This window comes from Vulpes vulpes, chromosome 14 (assembly GCF_048418805.1).
Source record: "Vulpes vulpes isolate BD-2025 chromosome 14, VulVul3, whole genome shotgun sequence".
NCBI lineage: Eukaryota > Metazoa > Chordata > Mammalia > Carnivora > Canidae > Vulpes > Vulpes vulpes.
In genome coordinates, this window is record NC_132793.1 from 133671781 (window position 1) to 133693855 (window position 22075).

Sequence of the window (22075 nt, forward strand, 5' to 3'; positions counted from 1 at the left end):
CAACCAGATAGTGTTTGTTTATCTTGACAACTTAAAATTGCCATTTTGTTACTTTTTAGGGTATGAATTCTGAAATTTAGAACCCTCAGAAAAGCTATACTCCAGATCAGAGTCTGCAAATCAGCTGTCCTTTTCAAAGGGCCTCCTTTCTTACTGTCTCAGCGTGGACATTTCCATTGCCTTTCAGCTCTGTACATGGCACCAGCATAAGCGAGGATGCCTCTAAAACACACTTTTTTCTCTTTGAGTTATCTCCAGAAGATATTTGGTGCTTTGTCTTAAATACTACTACTCATTCTAGATCAGTTATTTAATTGACTTGAACACATCAGTTCTTCAGTTTAAAGATCCGTTTTACTACCTCACCTACCCACTTGCCTTTTCTGAAATGTGGCTGCATTTTATAATGGACAAACATTTATTAATACAGTTGTTATTCCTTTGAAAATCAAGTGAGAAAAGGTTGTAATAATTGGTATTATCGTAGAACTAAAGCGAAAAGAGTGTGCCAAAGATCAATGTATATTCCAGAAGCTGCGGAAGGATCAGCATTGTTCTGATTTTAAGGTCCTCCCCCTGCTCCAACCCCCAATTTCACATAACCCTCTTAGGTTTATTTATCAAAAGGCCTGTGAAGTAAATAATGAAGTTTTCCATTGTGACTCTCCAGGACATAAAAATGTCATTGTATAATATTTTATATTTTGCTGCAGTTTGAGCTCTTTGCTTAAATGAGCACACAGTGGATTGGTTGGAAGCTTCGCAAGTATTACTCATCAGTGGAGAAAAATATCCCTTTGATAATAAATACATGCAATGTATTACTTGAAGTGTTAGCTTTGTTTATTAATAATAATTAGCAAGTCTTGTTTATTAAACATGAGTGGGGATTCCAGACATCTCTATAAACTATGCCACTTGTATTTTATTTTTTATTTTGTTTTTTTACTTTTATAATATAGCTCTTTATTTGATATTTTTTGTTTTAATTCCCGTTAGTTGAGATACAGTGTTGTATTAATTTCAGATGTTCAATATAGTAATTCGACACTTCCAAACATCATCCTGTGCTCATCACTATTCAACAGGATACATGCATCCCTATGTTTATAGCAGCAGTATTTTACAATAGCCAAGATGGGGAAGCCACTCAAGTGTCTATTAATTGATGAATGAATAAAGAGGGGGTGTGTGTATGTATGTATATGATGGAATATTACTGAGCTATAAAAAAAAAGTGGAATGTTGCCATTTGCGACAAAGGACTGAGCTAGAAAGTATAATGCCAAGTGCAGTAAGTCAGAGAAAGACACCGTATGATTTCACTCTTGTAGAATTCAAGAAACAACAAAGGGGAAAAAAAAAAGGTCAAATCAATAAACAGACTCTTAACTACAGAGAGCAAATGGATAGTTACCAGAGGGGAGGTGGAAGAGGGATGAGTTAAAAAAAAAAAAAATAGGTGAGGATTAAGGAATGCACTTAACCACTTGTATTTTAAGTCTTGTTCGTCCACCACTAAGAGACACATAGGTTGCAGTAAAACCTTTAAACCCTTCAGTTTTGGTGCCCTAGCCCAGGAATAATTAAATAAAAATTACAGTAGTCCTTTGAGTTCGGTTTTATAACTCATAAATTGTATTTGGTAATCTTAATCTAAGGTGTACTTTCTATGAAAATGAGGCAGACATGGCATTTTATCAAATTCCCTCAACCCATCCCTGTTAGACTATACTAGAAGCATCCATGTAGATTTTCATGAGTGACCTAACTTCATTGATTCAAAATAGTTTATTCAAAATCACAAAATCCAGTAGCCGGAAACCTTAGTGTGCTGTTTCTGATTTTGAACTTCACTACAGATTTTTAGGAAAGTTGATAACATTGTGATTCTTTTATAACACTGATGTGGATAATTCTTTCTGGGTTACTTATTTTACTCTTAATAATGATTTTTCTTTTTAATTAGATAATATACCTATTTGGATGATTCATATCCCCTCTTTTTCCCCCCTCCCTCCAACTTTGTAGATCATGAATCGGTTCAGTGGTGTTATGACAACTTCATTAACTACAGGTCCCTGATGTCAGCAGATAACGTACGCCAGCAGCTATCACGAATTATGGACAGATTTAATTTGCCTCGTCGAAGTACTGACTTTACAAGCAGGGACTATTATATTAATATAAGGAAAGCTTTGGTTACTGGGTATTTTATGCAGGTATGTGGATAACATATGCATGTGTAATTAAATGTTTACATCATATTTGCTTTCTATAACAGCCCTTCAAATCTACTTAAAAACAAGTTAGGGCAGCCCTGGTGGCTCAGCAGTTTAGCACCGCCTACAGCCCATGGCCTGATGCTGGAGACCCGGGATCGAATCCCATGTCAGGCTCCCTGCATGGAGCCTGCTTCTCCCTCTGCCTGTGTCTCTGCCTTTCTCCTCTCTCTCCTCCCTGTGTATTCTCATGAATAAATAAATTAAATCTTTAAAAAAAAAAAAAAGAATGCCTCTGAATATTGACTTTATATGTTATGTCCAGATTCTCAAGTGAATTAATATAATATACTAATTTTAGGTGTCTAATGAGTAACAGATTAATTTGTTAAATGACAAAGTTAGTAATCCAGTTATGTAGAAATCAATTTGTAGTTATTTTTTAATTAAGAGTCTTTATTATACCAAATGATATGTTAGCCATTTTCAGGTGGGATTAACAGCTATTTCTTCAGCGTAAATTTCAGTTTTTGGCTTTTGATTTTAAAATATTGAAACATTTCTGTGAATCTAGGTGGTAACTGGAGAGATACAGTTATAAATCGTGCTAAAACATTGCAGTTGTCTGGGTGGATCCAAGAAGTGCAGTTCACTTTTGTCTTTATATAGCAACTAAAGACTTCCAAAAAAATCAAGTATTGAGATAACTGTATTTCATTCACAGTGCTGTAGAATGATCATGGAAATATATAACAGACACCTGGGTGCTGCAAAAGCCAAAAATGTCTTTTAAGTGATAATGATGAAAAATAATTTAAAATGTTTTATTTAGTTTTAAGTGTGTTGTCGTGGGGACAATACTAATTGAAGTATATATAGCTTGTTAGGTAAACAAAGTGTTTAAGAAATTTTAAATTATGTTTTAAACTCATTCTCTACTGGTAAAAATTGAAAACAAATCTATCCATTACTTGGGATTGGATTGATTTTAATTATATCTTCTATCTCCTGCTTGTTTTTTCATTTTCTATTTTGGCTATGTCTTTTAAGCAAGATGTAGCCTGCCTTCAGGCCAAATGAGCTGAATAAATAGAACGGACCCAAATGCTCAAAATCAAAATAAGAATTGATTGGTGCATAGTCTGTAGTTGAAATCGTAGTAACAGTAAGAATTTTTATTATGGCATCTCATATAAGATCTCATTCATTAAAGTTAGGAAAATAATAGAGCTAGGTATGAAAATTCATTCTAGACACTTTATTCTTAATATATAATATGTATTAGTATATAGTGGCTTTTTGACATATTCTTAAATTTGCTTGTAATTCAAAAAACATTGACAAAGCCATATTCAAACATGGATTTCTACTTCTCTGAAGAATAAATTTGTTAGAAACAGGGCATGCACTGTAGTACCTGGCACCTATTAATTAGGTACTTAGTGAATATTTTTTAAAGGAAACTGAGTTCATTTTCTGTTATTAATAGTTACTTATTTCTATCCTTGACACACATTCTTCATATTACTATCTAGTTCTAGAATTGGAAAGGGCATATCATCTGTTTCAGTGTTTGCTAATTAAATATTAGGTAGACATATTTGATTACAGATAGAAGAAATGCAGACACGAAGCATGTGCACCTTTGTCCCCTCTATTCTTTTTATTTATTTTTTCGTAGACTACCATTTGCTTTTCACTCCTTTTTGCTTTATTTTTGCTTTATTTTTGCTTTATTGTTTCTATCTTAATTGTGAATGTTTTAGTAATTGTTCATCTACTACACAGTTTGTCACCTAGCACTAAAGAACCTACTCTAGATGGTCTAAGGCAGGAAGGACTGGATAGTGCATATATAAGGCTCTGTGGACCCATTCAGTCACTCTGAAACCTCTGCCTCCCCTTGCAGTGCAAAAGTGGCCATGGGCAAATGGGCTCCCTGGGTTCCAGTGAAACTTTATTTTTTAAAGATTTTTATTATTTTTAGATAATAAAAATAATGCCTTTTAGAGAGGCAGAGACACAGGCAGAGGGAGAAGCAGGCTCCATGCAGGGAGCCCAATGTGGGACTTCATCCCAGGACTCCAGGATCATGCGCTGAGCCGAAGGCAGACACTTAACCACTGAGCCACCCAGGTGTCCCTCCAGTGAAACTCTTAGGAACCCTGACATTTGAGTTACGTGATTTTTACTCGTGACCAGATATTTTTCTTTTGCCAGGGCCGCCCCCCCCCCCCCCCCACCCTTCCCCATTCTGTAAAGATGTATAGAGCATGTTTGTCCAACAGGCCTTTAACAAATACAAGCAATGAGCTGGATTTGGCCTGCAGGAGTTTGCTTATCCCTGCTTTTATCAAGCAGTTGTAAATAAGTGTAGCCATTGAATAAAAAGCAAAAGATGAAGCTTCTCTGTTCCTAATTATAGTAGCTTTACACCACTTTTGCTTTCTGACTAGCACATCAAAAGCATTGTATTAATTTTACTGGGTTTTGGTTTCAGGTGGCACATTTAGAACGAACAGGGCATTACTTAACTGTGAAAGATAACCAGGTGGTTCAGTTGCATCCCTCTACTGTTCTTGACCACAAGCCTGAATGGGTGCTTTATAATGAGTTTGTTCTTACGACAAAGAATTACATCCGGACGTGTACAGATATCAAGCCAGAATGGTAAGCACCACCCTTTGTTCTAAAGGTTTTTGTTAACATTTTGCTCAGAATGGAATCTGATTTTGTTTCAGTAGTCATGTCCTGAAGTTAATGTTATCATCAACTCTGGGTATGTGCTCCAGGGTTTAGGCATGGGGCTTCGACCTGATGGTATGGTTGATATCTTTAAATCTTTGCTAAGAGGATAGTGGGATTGTTCGTATGGGCACGGGCAGGATTTGAAGTCAAATATTAAATTGTAGTTGACTAGAATCAAAGAGTATCTTTGGAGCTATTCTCTTGTTGTTGTGAGAAACTCAAGTCTCCTGGTACTGTACTAGAAATGAATCTGTCCCATTTATCATTAGCTCTGAACTATTTATTTTTATATGTTGATGCTTCAGACAGAGTTAAGCAAACATAAAAGCTACACATCTTGTGTCTTAGCATATTTGATTTACAAATTGTTACTGGAACTGATTGTGTTATCTTAAGCAAAATTACCCCTCCTCCCCTTTTGTGTGTCTTGTTTTTTGTTTTGGTTGGTTGGTTGGTTGGTGGTGGTTTTGCCAAAATCCATTCCGTAACTTAGGATCAGAGACGTCAGCTAAGAATGGTGGGCTGAAAGCACTTATTTTAGTTGTTGTCACTTGCTAGATAGTGTGAGGCTTCTTTCCTACACAGATTTATGACTTTTGACACTTGTGTAGGACATTACCATTTTATCTTAAATGCTTTTTGGAGAAAAAATTCTATGGCTAAACATTTAAAAAGATTCAGTCAAGTGAATTCTTTGGGGTATAGATCTATATTTATAGTTATTAAACTTGGAAAATGAGAAGATCCAATCATTTGAATACAAAGATATTTCTCACTTAGAACCTGTATTAATACAACCTTGGGGAGGTTGGTCAAAATAGGGTTATTAAAGAAATTAATAACCTTATTTTAATATCTTTACATTAGTGTAAAGAAAGCGGTTTTTTTTTTTTAAGAATTTATCTTGAAGTTTTTTTTTTTTTTTTTTTTTTTTTAAGTTACAGAAAGTCCAACATCAGAAAATTTACAGCTTACTAAAATAATGCATTTCTGAAAGCGGTGTTTATATGGATTAGGCATTTGCAATTGTAATGTTGATTTGGATTCATAGATTTGCCTTTGTTCATCAGTATATTAATGAGTAATTCTTATCCTATTAGCTACTCCAGTCTTTAATTAAATGTTAATTTGGTAATTTTTCCCCCCCTTCTGGACAGGTTGGTGAAAATTGCCCCTCAATATTATGACATGAGCAATTTCCCACAGTGTGAAGCAAAGAGACAGTTGGACCGCATCATTGCCAAACTTCAATCCAAGGAATATTCACAGTACTGAATTCAGTGCTTAGAACTGAAGTTATTCAGAGGACAGCTTTAAAAGATGAATGAACTGAAAAGTTCAAGTTGTGCTCTTCACGTTGGTTCAATAATGGCCTTTATTTGAAAGCTTTTTAATTTTTCTTTACAGTAAATATTCCATTCTGATTTCATAAATTAAACATTTATGCCTCCCTTTTGTGTTGACACTGTAGCTCATACTGGAAAAGTCGATCAATGTTTTGCAGTTTATTGAAAGTAGTTCTATATATAACAATGTTATAAGCATTTCTTTAGAAATGGTTGAAAATGCTTCTAAAATGTGATTATCGACCATGGTATGCATGATCGTTGTAATTGTTGACATTCCTTTTAGAAGTTGTGAAATGTTACAACTTGTGCTTATGTAGACACAATCTTCTGTCTCAGTACAGAGGCACTGACTTCAATAAAGTCTATTTATACTAATTTCAGCCAAAGCACTTTGATATCTTTGTTCTAATCTCTTTATGGCTTCTTCTCAAATGTGGGGCTTTTTTTTTTTTTATTGTAAGTATACTATGATTACATATTTAACATCTTTCCACAAAGGCTACTCCTTAGATGAAATAGTTATTAAAACAGTATTTTTAAGAACATGGCAGGACACTTGGTTAGGTTAATTAGGGTGTAACCTAATGGGATAAAAATATATAGTTTTCATTCAATATTGGCTCTCAGGACAGAATACTGGTAGAATAGTTTTCTCTTTGTCTTAAAGTTCATTTTGTAAGGCTGATTTGTTACCACTTTTTTAGCAGATCTTTTTATTATGCTTAGAGAAACCTAAACACCCTACTCTGAAACAAATGTTTATTTGTATTAAATAGTAGGGAATGATGTTATATTGTAGATCTTAGTTTTTCTAAACTCTCAGTGGGATATTTTATCCAGTGTACAAAGTAATTAGCAAAGTATGTTAAGATGTGAACTTGACTTTCCTGTTTCCTGTAACAGGCAGTAGACAAGTTAAAACCCTTTTTTTTTTTTTAACAGCAAATGAGGTGTTTGGTGTGAGCCTTCAAGGGGCCTGTAATCAGTTCCTTTCACTTGAAGACTAAATACTGTACTCCGAAATGTCTGGACTCCCCTCTTTTACTCCCCCCTCCTTTTACAAATATTTAAATGTTAAAGGAAATTTGTAAGTGTGTTTAGTTGGAATTTAAATATATTAAAGCATTTATCATGTGGTTTAAGGGAGTTAATTGGGCTAATAAGAGTTTTTCAGGCTGTATACTTTTTAATATAAGATAGATGTTATTAAATGATGCTAGTGGCTTAGGAGTTAATACACTTCTGTAAGGGCCTAGTGTTATTCCTATGGAATAATTTACATGTTGACATAATATTTTAGGTTGCATTTAAGTTGGTTAAAAATTTATTCTACTCTCAGTATCGGCAAATTGTCTGCTAGGATATTTTTAGAGTATGTTAAGAAAGCCTAGGCACTTGGTCAGACTGTTTCCCCTAAATAGGTAGCTTTCGCCAAAGTATTACGGTGCATTTTTTCCAGTTGCATATTTTTTATATTCTGACTATCTAGTTTTAAATAGATCGCATTTTAGCGTATTTGTTGTTCAATCTTGTGCTTTTTAAAATCCTAAATTAAACCATTAGATTTTCTTAAAGAGAAACTTAAAAAAGATGTAAAGGAGGAAGTTTGGCTTTTGGCCAAGTTTCTAGGAACAGCGAGTAGTACACTTCTCCATCTTGTAAGTGATGAGTGTGCACTGTGAGTGGCTACACGGCAGACAGCAGAGCAAACTGTCATTGTGCCCACTCTGCCGTTAGTTTTTGCAAGGCTGGCCACATCTGACCAAAGCTGTGAGTCTCAAGCATTGATGTAATTGGCAAAGATATGGCTTCTGTAATTTGTGTACCCTCACCCCTTCATTACAGGTTTGGCAACAGAATACAAAAGTGGTCACAATTTCCCTTGTTTACACAGGTGGCTAAAACTATCAAATGAATCCTCAGTGGTGTAGAACAAGAAAGCTAAATTTAAAATTTTATTTTTTTTATTTTAATTTTAATTTATTTTTTTATTTATTTATGACAGTCGCACACACACACACACACACACAGAGAGAGAGAGAGAGAGAGAAAGAGGCAGACACAGGCAGAGGGAGAAGCAGGCTCCATGCACTGGGAGCCTGACGTGGGATTCAATCCCGGTTCTCCAGGATCGCGCCTTGGGCCAAAGGCAGGCGCCAAACCGCTGCGCCACCCAGGGATCCCTAAAGTTTTCTCCTTAATATTCAGAAAACCAGATTTTTCTGAAGACCTCTCCTTACCTCTTAGAATAGTTGAGCTGTTTTTTGTTGTGAATGTAGCATAAGAAAGGAAGGCCTTTCACACTACAAGTTGAGGAAATGAACACAACTCAAGGGGAATGGGACAGTAAAGTATACCCTACAGTCAACCCACTTAGCCACAGTCCACAAAACAGACAGCATATGGCTTAGTCCTAGAATTTCAGGTTTATAAGGTAACACAAATATCCTGAGATTCTCTTCTGAATTATTTTAATGGCCATCCCCTCTGCTCAGATATTTTAAAGAAAACCATTACTTTCAAAGACATTTTAATAGTTGTAGAAATGCCGAGCTAAACTTTCTTTCTCTGTGACTAATTGTTTCTGATTCTCGCTTCTAGAACAAAGTTAAATAAGGATAATTGTTTTACTGCACAATGCCATTTAGGCTGAATAGCCTGTCCCTTACCCATCTCTTTGATACAGTTTCTAGATAGCCTGGACATCTCTGATAAACCTCTGCTGGAGATTCTGTGGCTTGTAGTCAAGTAGTGTGGTCTAAAGTGGGCAGAGTGAGGTGGAACTTGTATTTCCCAGGGGACCAGACATGACATCACTTCTTTAATGCAGCTTATGGTTACATTAACCATTCAAATAACCACAGCATACTTTTGGCTCACATTAATCTTACCATAAATTTAAGGCATCCCATTATTAGGTGATAGTTTTGGATGTGGCTCAGGGCTGAGGAAAGACCCTCACACCGTGGACATGTTCATCTTTGGAGACCTCACCTCATGCTTTTAAGTGCATCTCTGTATCGCCCATTAAATAACATTTAAAAAATTCTAGACAGGGCAGCCCTGGTGGTGCAGCGGTTTAGCGCCCCCTGCAGCCTGGGGTTTGATCCTGGGGACCCTGGATCAAGTCCCACATCGGGCTCCCTGCATGAAGCCTGCTTCTCCCTCTGCCTGTGCCTCTGCCCACTCCCCCCCTCCCCCATGTGTCTATGAATAAATAAATAAAAAGTAAAAAATTCTAGACATAAAAATTGTTTCCTAAATAATTGGGAAAGGAGTATCTCAAATACATGTTTTCTCATAGTTATAGAATTCTTGTACTGTGAAACTAACATACACATTGTTTCAAATGCAGTTTTTAAGTTGACAGATTTAGTATGTACATATTTAAACAAGGATTTGAATTTTGCAATTTCTATATTAGAGAAAGTAGGGGAGGAATTGTGTTCCCAGGCATTTTTAGTGGTGCGGTAGTACTGGGCCTATGGACAAAATGGTCCTGTAGATAAACTATTGCACAAGTGGTCAAGTGGTTTATCTTGCATTGCCAAGACAAATGTATTTATTGGGAATTTGTTGCCGTGGTGACTTCTAATTACTTTTCTTGGTATACACTGGCTAGATGATGGGAACTTTCCAGTTTTGCTGAACTGAATTCTCTAGCTTGGACTTGATAATTGCTCATTTCTAGGGTATTTGAACCTCACTTAGCAAAAGCAGTTCTGTTCTCTGTGGCCACCTCTGTCATCATTTGTGTGCTAATAATAAGTTAGCTCAACCTGGGAGTTGATTAGGTTTGGCAAGTGTCTTACATTTTTTTTGTTAATGTGTGGGCCTCTTTTATTACAATTTAAAAGATGCTTGCTATTACTTATAGGGTCCTCATTTGTAATTGTAGGTTGTAGTAAATGGAACCTGTTGGGAAACTCAAGAAGGCATAAACTTGGGAAAACCACATTTAAATAACTTTGTTGTTGAGAGGGTTTTGAAGTAGAAAATACTTCGCAGGCTACTTTTTACAAGAAGTTGCATGGTTAGGATCAAGGAGAGGGGATACTTTTTTAAAGAAAGGGACCGTGTTAACATGTTTTCAGTCAAAATTTCAACTAATGTTTTAAGAGACTGGGGTTGAGGCCAAGGTTGGTGATTCACGTTAGCCTTGGAAATGAGGAAGAGATTTCCTTAGATTAGGTCAGCCAATGGGCCTCAATTCAAATGACCTTTTGTGGAGAGTGCAGGGGATCAAGTTCAGGCCTGAGGGACAGGTATATTGTGTGAATTTGACTTCTCAGGCTCCTCTGGTCTCTACCCTGGGAGTGAAAAACGGAGAAGGCTGCACTGCTGCAGTGTGGGAACAAAGGCCTGGAGAAGAGTGGTCAAGTGTTTAAGATCTTGCCATTAGAATGGTTGATGGGAGCCTGCTGCAGGGCTCAGTTGGTTAAGCATCCGTCTTGATTTGGGCATCACGTCATGAGCCGAGGGTCATGAGATTGAGCCTTGAGTCGGGCTTCTTGCTAGTCGTCTTCCTGAGCATGGCACCTGCTTGGGATTCTTCCTTTCTCTCTTTTTCCTCCTGCTCATGCGCCCTTCATGTGCATATGCGCACGTGTGCGCGCTCTCTTTGTCTCTCAAATCTTTAAAAAAACTAAATGAATTCTTGATAGCTGTCCCTATATATTCATCTAGTATCCGGGAATTTTCCTCATGCCTTGTGCTTCTCTGATGTTTGGTTAGTAGCATTGGTGAACATTCTATACACAGTACTAGTCGTGATGTCCTTGCTAAGAATTACATTCATTTCAGCTCATACGGTTTTGTTTTGTTTTTTTAAGATTTAAAAAAAAATATTCATGAGAGACAGAGACACAGGCAGAGGGAGAAGCAGGCTCCTTGCAAGAAGCCAGATGTGGGACTCGACCCCAGGACTCCAGCATCAGGACCTGAGCAGACGCTCAACCACTGAGCCACCCAGGCATCCCCATGTCTGTTTTTCATATGAATTGTTAAGCAATTGAAATTTTGTCCCAGGCAAATCTGAGACCTGGTCAGAGTGAAATGAGGCATGCTCTCAATTTCAGGGAGTGACTTATTTTAAAACCCTTAATGAATGAAAATTTAATGCTTACAGAGGTGTGTGTTTTATTTTAGATTATATAAAGAAGTGGAATTACTAAGGTTAGATGATAGGGAGTATTTCAGCTTTATATTACTTGTTCTATTTAGTGTCTTCTCAAAGAACCTAGTCTTTGATTCATAGGGAGGATTTACTTACTAGTTGCTAACATTCTTCTTTAAAAGGGAACACAGTTTTTAAGGAATGTTAAACTCATGCAGGAAATTGTATCAAATGATTAGAATTTCATCTCTGAATCGGGATAGTGTATTGTGACACTGCTTTATTATATTTGCTCCTTAGTTGTACAGTCTCCGTTCTCCCTGGTACAAAAACACACAGGACTATTTTGTAAAATAACTTAAAAATTGTTAAAGCTTTATATTTGGCTGTTTTGTGTAATCACTCATAACCAAGATTAATTATAGTAATGAAATTTTCTATAATTAATATATTTAATTGTTTTATTATGTACCTTTTTACATTTAAGAGGGGCTGGACTGATGATTGTTAAAGGTATTTTTTTAAGCTTTGAATGTCTTTCTGCACTTGCCTTCTGGAGACATTTAGTTACCTTAGAGAAACATAGGACTTTGTACTGAAAGCAATGGCCAACTACATTAGAGTTGTCTCCTTCAAGTGGTGTTATGATCAGGATCTCATGTCAGTTTTGGTACAAGATAATTTTATTTGTTGGGTAAGAATACATTTCCCCTTTTTTGTTTTATTAGTATGGAGAAGTATATAAGTATTGTTTGGTCTGGAGGACTTTGACACGAATTGATGGCTCTTGGATAGTTTTGATCATGTTTTCATCAAGAACTAAAGGCAGTAGAAATGATGGGGCCTGGTGGAGGAAAGGAAAAGCAATCAATAGCAACTTTTACAAATGCTTCCTAGGAAATCTTCAGAGTCCTTTAATCAGAACTGAACCTTATAACTCTGCAGTATATTTCATTATTTCCTTTTTTGGAAGGCAGTGAGGGGTGAACTGAAGACCAAGGTCACGTGGCCACTTAACAGCAGGACTGGCTATTCCTCATTTTGCCTGAGGGCCCCTGGACTAAAGTGTTTTCCCCAAGCTGTATAGCTTGGGGAGCTAAGATGTATAAAGCCTCCTCGGAGTCCTTGCTTGGCTGCATGGTCTTAAGATTGTGATGCTTATGAATCATAAGTTTAGAGCATTATCCATATCATGTATTAGGCACATTTGTAACCAAGGTGGGTAGTTTTCCATTTTTGTTTAGTGTTGGTAAGAAAATGGAAAGGGAACTTTATCCCTCTTCTTCCTTAAGTGGTACTATAAGGGTCTGAGGAGGATACTTGTAGTTGGTGACTGACTTGTTTATTATAGTGTGGATTTTCAGTGCAACTGTGTTTCTTGATTGTGTTTTTAGTATGGATCAGGGAACATAATCTGAAGTGAAGTCTGAAAATAATCCAGAAGTCACTTGTTGAGTTTTGGGATTAGAAATATTTCCAAACCCAAGCGAATCATGTTATTTCCTCCTGCTTTTATTCATACTAAACTGCTGTTCCCCATGACTTGGAGCCATTGTGAGATGGATCATCTTTCCGATTTCTGTACTTTCACTTTGAGTATTTGGGGCTGTTTTTCTCTGCTAGGCTGTGAGTTCCTTAAGGGCTAGAGTTATGTTGCACGTCTCTGTGTCCTTAGTATCTAACCCCAGGCCTGGTATGCAATCACTTTTCACCACATACTTAAAACTTCTGTGGCTTTCATGTTTGCTTTCTTATGTGTGTGTGTGTGTGTTTAAATTTATTTAAAAAGATTTATTTATTCATGAGAGACACAGGCAGAGGGAGAAGCAGGCTCCATGTAGGGAACCTGATACAGGACTCAGTCCCAGGACCCCGAGAGATCACACCCTGAGCAGAAGGCAGATGCTCAACCCCTGAGCCACCCAGGTTTCCCTGTATGTTCCCTTCTTAATGGTAGTAGTAGAACTTATGACTCCCTGCTAGTTTTGTTTTTTTTTTTTTTTTTTTTCCCCATTAGGCTAAAAACCAGATTGTTAAAAGGGTATGCAATGGACTGGGGCAAGAATGTGATGTAACAAATTTTGTAAACAGACCAATCACATTTTATTTTTTCTTTTTCTAGTCAGTAGGTTTCAAACCTTTCTCTGCCCTTATCTGGCAGTGAGATTGTAGATTTGTGATTTACCTAGCCTGCTTCCTCATTTGTAAACAGAGACTTGATTATAATACTTTGCCCAAAGGGTTTGGTTCACTAAATGAAATAATATATAGCATTTGGTCCTGTGGATGCCCATAATTGACAGGTTTTCCTATTCCACTGTTAAAAATAGGATTTAAATAGGTACTTTGTGGGTCCATCCTTTACCTAGTACTTGAAATAGTTATTGTGACCTCCTTCCAGAGATCGGTCTTGTTTTTAAAGTCACTTGGAAAGAGATTGCCCTGTATAAACATCGATACTGCTATGACTGAGACAAGCAGATCTGAGTAACCTGAATGTTTTCCTTCCCTGATTACATTCTAGGGGATGCTTGCAGGAAGTATTCGAAAGAAGGAAAGTATTGAAAGGAATCACAAGTTTGTTATGGATAATTTGTATTGTATTACAAATTGGCAGAGTCTAGTGTCTGTTCACAGGGTTTTAAAAATTGTGCTTTAGTCTTTTGAAGTCGTTACTTGATTACAGATAAATGACCGAAGAAGTATTGGTCTACAAGATGAACTTGGCATCATGCACTCTCTAAACATCTAGTTTAAGTTTCCAGGGGAAGGCCGTACTCATTTGGATCTTTCTTTTTAGTCTCATGACAAGGGTTTTGGCACCAGTAGGCAGACAGGAGAGCCAGGTGTTCAGACTTCAGAAGAGTTTTGAACTATTTGGCATTTAACGGTTATTTTTCTTCTGTAGCATTTTTTTCAGTCTCATAAGAGGGGGAAAATAAAAAATGGCATAAATAAGGAACTTTGTTATGTATTCCGTATTAAAAAGTAATACTGAGCGCTTTTAATACTGATAGCTTTTGTGTAGGTAGATCTAGAGAATTACTTTTTCAAAATTCATTTACTTTATGAAAGGGAATGTTAGGCATTTTTGCCAAACTTATCTGGCTAGCAAATATAAACTCCATCAATCATATGTTCGTGTTTATTATTACTAAGTTAGATCTGGATAATACAAAGACTAATAATGACCTAAAAGTTTTTCTTGGCCTATAGGATTTCCCACCCAATCTCTAGGCCGACTAGATTTATCTTTTTAAGTTAGTGTTCAAAGTTTCACTCTTGATTTAAAAAATAGAAAGCCTAGGGAAACAAGTAAGTGGCAGTTCATCACTTCCAGAGCCCATCCCTCTTTTACTTCCAAGTCATTATCTGGTTTCTGAATATGGCATTGCCACCCGGATTTTTTTTTTTTTTTTTTACTGTTCTGTGCACTAAAATATTTGAGATAAGTCCTTAGTGTTGAGGAAATCCTGAATCCTAGAGCCGGGGGGTTAAAAGCAATACAGTGACAGGCTATGAAATAGTGTTGTCATAACTTATCAGTGGCTAGTAAATAGGGTAGTTGCCTTCTGACACCATTTTGAGTGAAGGCAGTTTAATTGCGTTGCCTCTGTTTAGATAAGCATTTGGGATCCACAGTCAAATGTGTGAATGCTGTGGTTTAAAGTATTTCCATTATATAAGATTTGATTTCTTAAGTGATTTTTCTTTCTAAGTTCCACTTTATATCAAAATTTATTTTGGACAATGTCTTTCACTGTGTACACGGAGAAGGAAACATCACCAACAAATGTATGTAAATCCAGTGACTGTAAGAAATTGGAAATTTGCAAACAATGATTGACAGTTGGTGATTTACCCCCACGCATCATCCTTTCCCTGCCACCCCCCATCCTTTGTGGAAAAAATTAAACAATTCTGATTAAGAATTTGTCACTTTTTAGTTGTGTTATTTTTTCCTTGAAGAAGACTCCTTCCCTGTTGAGTGAAGATTCTAGTTTCTGGGCATATCACATTCACGCTTCCAGCCTCATTGCTTCCTGCAGCATAAACAATAAACACTTAAACCACTAAGCATTTGCCTGAATACTCATAGAGCAAGGCTGCAGCTATTTGAGCTAATTTTTGCATGCTTTGTCAATTCAAATTTTCTACTAGGTTGAAAATCCACTTTGGTTTGCATTGGTGATGGGTTTTATCCTCTGATGATTCAACCTTTTCGATTTCTGAAAGACGAGTTTTAACCTTAGCAGTCATGTAGCACTTTAAAATTCAAATCAAGAATTTGACTCTTTGACTCTTAAAATGATACTGTGTTTTGTTTCTGAGGAATGGGAAGGCCAAATGGGTAGTTAGTTTCTGTTGCAATTGCAACAGCTGTCATAGAAAGTGCTGGAAGGGGCCTCAGAAGTCCTTGATTTTAAACCCTCATTTTCAAAGAAAACCAAGGCCCTGAGATAACCAAATTTTCTTCAAGGTCATTCAGTTTGTTATTTCGTCTCTGCATTCCAAGTCAGGGCATTTCCCCTCAGATGCAGTTGCAGACATGGTGGCTTTTAGTTGCACATGATTTCCTGCTTTCCTCAAATAAACAAAAATGGCTTTTGAATTATGCTGGTGGCATTAAGGGAATGTGGATAATAGTTATCAAAACTTGTGTGTGTGCATTATTTTAGTGATTTAACCATGAAGTAAGTTTTAAACCTTTGCTAATTTGATACAATAGTTTCTTCCAAATCATTTGATTAGGATCTCATATGGCTATAAGATCTTGGCCCTTTGTAAGTAAAGATCAAGTTTGTTTCATTTTTCATTAAATTTTCGGGTAATGCATACCATTTCTTGACTTCCTTAAGGAAAAATGTGTTGAACTCTGGAAGAAAACATTTCACATACAGTTTGATTTGCCTTACCATGTTTTGAACACAACTTTCACGTATAGGTCCTGTGCTAGTTAAGCACTGAACATGCACTAAATTTACATCCACTTTTCACGACAGCCTAGCCAAGGAAAATGAGGTCCTGTGAAGTTCATGTAACTTGCCCAAGGTCTAGGACTAGTGAAAGCTGGGTTTTAAACTTTGGTGATGGAGGTGAAGGGTGAGGGGAGCACACCCCCAAGCCCCATTGACTATCTCTCCAGCCATGTTCTCCCCATAACCCACCTCACCCCCCTCCAAGCCAATGTGAAGTGGACCTTCGTTGTCCTATCTCTGTGCCACTCCGGCCGTGGTCTCTTGAAGGCTCAGGCTTTCTTAAGTAGAAGTTGAGCAGTGTTTCCATTCCTAGCTCCCTCCCTCCTGTCCTTGTCTTGCCAAGTTTAGCAAATGTCAGAGTGTACCCAGCCACAGCATCATCTTCAGTCCTGTCCTCCCATCTCCACACCAGAGATTTCCCCTATTTCCTAATAGGCCCAGCTGTGCATTGTAAAACATCCTGTGAGAGGTGCCTGGTGGGGCTCAGTCAGTCCAGTTCCCAACTTTTGATCTCTGGTCCAGCTCTTCATCTCAGCTCAGGTGTTGACTTCAGGTTCTGCACTGGGCTCCACATTGGGCATGGAGCCTACTTAAGTAAATAAATAAAATCTCTTGTTAGGTTTATTTTCTTCCACATTTTCAGGTATTTTGTTGTAGGAAGCTTTCAGGTTATCGGCCTCTAGAATTGTTGGATGTGGAAGTTGACCACTCCTCCTTCATCTTTAATCAAGAGAAAGGAATGAGGTCCCTTCACTGTACTGCCTAATGAATTATTTGTACAGATGTAGAAAAGATAAATATTAATTGATGGAATCAGATGAGTGAAAGTTTAGTAAACTCTCCCTGACATATTAACATACTTGGGCCAGCCGATTTCCTGTCCTTTAGCAAATCTCATTTGGGTTATATTGGCATAATGAAGTGGGGTTGATAAACCATCTCTATTTATTTTCTTTCCCCCTGAAGCCTGACATGAGGAGATGGGGATCCTGAGCTCACTGTCCTAGTTACTTGGTTGCTGAGTCTCTTTTCATTCCCTCTTTTAGAGAGGGATAAAGCAGTCTTGTCTTTCACCCAGGGATCAGACTCCTTAAGGTGAAAATCACTATATAATTCAAATTAAGTCTCCCCAGGTAGGGGAGATGTTATGCATGTTGGGCTATTTCAAGGGATTGGGGAATGGCCATTGTCCCCTTCAGTATTGGAAGATCCTAATTTTTAAGCTGAGAATTGATACAGTTGGCCTTCATTCAGATTTTTTTTACAGAAAATCCCTATCAAGAGAGAATCCCACTTGTTATAGACGACGCACAGACTTGAAGAGGCAGGCAAGTCTTCAGATGATAAGCTGAGTCTGCTCACACTTCCTATTCCATAGACTCCAGGCGCTCCGAGCAGCGGGCAGAGTTGTCCAAACTTTAGGACTGCATTTTCGCCAGTTTTGTCTTGTTTTTGGTGTTTTGTTGATGCCTTATAATTGAAATAATCACACTTAACTAATTAATTGCTGTCTTGGTTATGGTGAGAATGAAGTTGGGTAGTCACTGGTGACAGATGCTTTGTAAACTGTAAGATCCCTGTGGTAGTCACGAGTGCAGTTCCCCGGGCATTTTTGGTTCCAGACCCTGTGGTCAATTTTCACCCTTGAAGTTAGGTATGGCCATGTGACTTGCTTCAGCTGGTGGGGTGGAGCAGAGGTGACGGGCACACCTGCGTGGAGGCAGTAAGAGCGCAGCCAATGTGCATTTCCCGTGTGCCCTCTCCCTTGGCCACAGCAACTTTACTTCCAGAGCGAGGGGACCCAGAGCGGAGTGACCAGCCTGGATGACCTCAGCTGGAGAAGAACAAGAAATAACCCTTGTCGTAGAAGCCTCTGAGGTCTGGGGACTGTGTCCTTGCGTTGTGACTTAGCCTGCCCCGACTGAGACACACCCCAGTTTTACTTGGTTTTGTGCTGTCGGACCTGTAGGCCGAAACCAATCAAGGCTTACGGTAGAGGCGCAGCTGTGAGTTAAGTATGACATGAACTCCTTGGAACTCATAATGGAAAAAAAGTAGATCCAGATCCTTCAAGGATATGTTTCAGTCATGCCCTGTTTCCACTAACCTAACATCACGGGGCTCTTGTTGGCCAGACAGACTTGCATTCCATCCTGGGTCCACTGAGGAAATTACCCTTTTCGTTTTGCCGTCTAAAATGGGGACCGTCTTAGCATCTACCTCGTCCATGTGTATCAAGTATAAAAGTATGTAACGTACTTAAAAGAACATAGTCCCGAGGTCGATCAGGTTCCCGAAAGATTATTACTGTGTTTTATTTGTAAACGACTAGGAACTATATGTAGCAGGTGGAGCTGGAAAAGAGGTCTCCGTTCGCAGTGAGGCAAACCCAACCTTGGCACAAGTTAGAGAAGCACCTGGCCCAAGTTCTCACGTCCAGTCCCAGGATCCTGTTTCCTCTTCCAGTTCTAATTTTCTTGTCCTTCCACGCAGATTCCCCATAAACCTCAGGTAAGTTATGCCAGAGAACATTCCTTAAATAAGCCACCAGGAATGAGCCGGGGGCCTTACGAGGACAAGGTAAGCACTTCGGGAATGAAAACACTGGGCTACGGAAGCACCTCCACCCCAGTTATGCCTCCCTAACGGCCTCCAGCTGTCCCCAGCCTGCTTCTCCCTTCTTAAAATATTCCCTTGGGTAACGTGGCTCAGGGCTTGGGAAAGTGAAGGCACATTTCAAATAAATGATTATCTGGGCCCGTCAGTCCCAGTGGGGGCCTTACGGTGCAGTGTGAGAGGGTGGGCATTGTGGTGCTGGCTCCCACCACTCGCACAGCTGTGTGACTTCCCATCAATTTGGTGCAGCAAAGGGCTTCTAGAAGCTAGACGAGGCAGGGAGAACCTCTAGAGCCTACAGAAGGAATGCACATGTGTTGACACCATGATTTTAGCCTCTAAGACCCATCTTGGACCTCTGACCTCCAGATGTAAGATAATAAATCTGTTTTTTGTTTTATGCCGCTGAATTTGCAATAGCTTGTCACAGCAGCAGTCGGAAACTAATACAGCCTGAATCACGTGTTTTCATGTGGAAGTTATAGAGGCAGTCAGTATGGCCGTGCTTTCTGGTTTCCTTTTTTTTTTTTTTAAGATTACTTATTTATTTGAGAGGGAGAGAGAGCAAGAGATCGCAAGTTGAGGGGAGGAGGGGCACAGAAGGAGAAGCAGACTCCAGACAGGAGGCTCGATTTCAGGTCGCTGGATGATGACCTGAGCCCAAGGCAGATGCTTAACCAACTGAGCCACCCAGGCGCCCCTGGTTCCCTTTTTCTAAAATGCCCTTCCCCAGATACCCACATGGCTTCCTTCCTCATCTTTGCCTTCTTAAGTCTCTGTGTACTCGTATGCCACCTACCCAGAGGGACCTATTTATTTCAAATAACATGCTCTCGTATCTCTCTTTTCCCCTGCTTAATTTTTTTTTCCATAGCACTGATCACAACCTGACCATAAACGCGTACTTTAATTTACATATATACAGAAGAGCAGAGTCTTGGCTTTACTCACTTTACCTGCACAACGCAGGGGCTCCCTGAAATATCTGCTGATTGAGTGAGGGAAGGAAAGATGTTTGTGACAGGACTCCTCTAACGTAAAGGCTTCCTAAATGGTATTCCCACTTCATCTATATTCCTAGTGTAGTTTGTGTATTTCTCCCTCAAATCTTTCAATAAAACGAGGGCACTCTGCTTAAATGACGGAATGCTTCAAACGCACAGCAGGTTGCCAGCAAGAAATTGGCATTAATTCTACATTGCAAATGAGAAAAACAAAGTGCCTGGTCCAAGACCAGCAGCTTTTTAAAACCATGATTGTGGGGATTCGGGCCACTGTGCTGGGCAGAGGGCAAAGGTGAGCCCAGTGGTTCACCGGGCTTCCCAGGAGGAGCAGATTTGTTTCATCCTAATCTCTCAGAGATCAGAGCTGGGAGGGTGCTGGGGAGATCATCCTTGCCTTGGCCGTGGGACTGTGGAAACATTCCCTGGGTTCTGGAGTTTGAGAAAATAGTGCCCCCTTTCAGAACATTCCTTGTCCCGTTGCCATCTGGCCTCAAACTTCCAGCCTTCAGCAGGCCACTTGACAGGTCTTGTACCCCCGGGGGCAGAGAAATCCTGGCTGGCCTGGGTGATGCCGAGGCAGTTGCATTGGTGACTCACAGGCCTGTGGGACCAGCTCCGGTGCCTGCCTGGCTACCCAAGGCCTTCGTGGCTGCCCGGCGGCGGTGGGCAGGCTTGAGCGGTGGCCCCAGAAGCAGCTTTGAGTCGCTGCGGTGGGAGGTTTGCAGGTGACTGCCTCTCAAGCGTGTTGCACGCTGTCCTGCAGTGGTTCCCAGGACAGGCCTCCAGCAGCCCTGGTATTGGCTTCCTTCCCTTCCCCGCCCCTTCTCAGTATCCTCAGGGATCACATCCCAAATAAAACCCACGCACTGAATGGTCATCTCAGGGTCTGCTTTTAGGGAAACTCGAACTGGAAATCAGCCCTCGGCTCTCCCCTCGCCGGTTGGTTCACTCCGTGGGTGCTCCCCTGCATCTGAGCAGCTGCTTGTGGCACTCCCCACCTCAGCCCGTCCTCCCCTCCCCAGACGGCTCAGCCCGGACCTTCCCCAGCAGCTACTAGCCCTCTTCGCCCTGGGCGCATACCCACCGCCTGTGGCAGCTCTGACTGTCCAGCTTTTGGTGGAGGCAGGGTACACGGGGTGGGCATATCCCTCCCGGTGCGGCCGGAAGTTCCTGGGGGGCAGGGACTGTCATACCTGTTCATCTCCCCCAGAAATCCAGTGTTGCACCCAGACACCTACTAGGTTCGCATCAAACACTAGTGCAATGACAGGTATCCAGAAAAAAAGGATTGTGGTTAGAAATTCACTTACAGACATCTTTGTAGAGGACAGAAAGCCCGACTCCTACGGTCTGAGGGGACTGCCATATGGTGGCTCCTAGGGCGCAAGAGTCCAGGGAATGACTTCAGACGGGGCTCAGATGATGGCTTTGGGACTCAGGACCCTTCTCCCCGTCCCGCTTTCCCCTGTTGGCTTTGCGCTCTTGCACTCTGCTTGGGGGTCCCCCGGATCCCGACTTCGTGGCCAGCCGCCTCATTGTAAAGATAGTGGTTCTTCCCAGGAGCTCTCGCCTCAGGCTGCACCCGTGGGACCTGTACCCGCCCCTGAGCCAATCCCTGTGGTCCAGACGGGGTGGCGGGTGGCCTCTGCGACTCCCGGAGAAGGGGTTCCTGCTCCCTCAGACCCTGATCACACGGGGTGACTCTGGCAGCTGAGCCCACAGTACCTGTTCCTTGTCTTTAAAATGGGAATAGGGGGATCCCTGGGTGGCTCAGTGGTTTAGCATCTGCCTTCGGCCCAGGGTATGATCCTGGAGTCCTGGGATCAAGTCCCACATCGGGCTCCCTGCATGGAGCCTGCTTCTCCCTCTGCCTGTGTCTCTGCCTCTCTCTCTCTCTCTCTCCTGAATAAATAAATAAAATCTTAAAAAAATTAGTATTCATATAAAAAAATAAAAAAAAAATGGGAATAGTGTTATGGGGATTGATGGAGTTGAGCACATTGCCCGGCCCTAGGGGAGCACCCAGGACATGCGCACCCTT

At 40.0% G+C, this 22075-nt stretch overlaps 1 protein-coding gene across 1 annotated transcript in view; it reads left to right on the forward strand.

Annotated features, from left to right (window-relative positions):
- The window catches only part of DHX15 (DEAH-box helicase 15), a 59571-nt gene extending 52872 nt beyond the window's left edge, over positions 1 to 6699 (forward strand). The window contains exons 12-14 of the mRNA XM_072737982.1: positions 2032 to 2222; positions 4723 to 4892; positions 6128 to 6699. Coding sequence (XP_072594083.1) covers positions 2032 to 2222; positions 4723 to 4892; positions 6128 to 6245 — 479 coding nt within the window. The 3' untranslated portion in view covers positions 6246 to 6699. The remainder of the gene's footprint in view (positions 1 to 2031; positions 2223 to 4722; positions 4893 to 6127) is intronic.
- The last annotated feature ends 15376 nt before the right edge of the window (positions 6700 to 22075 follow it).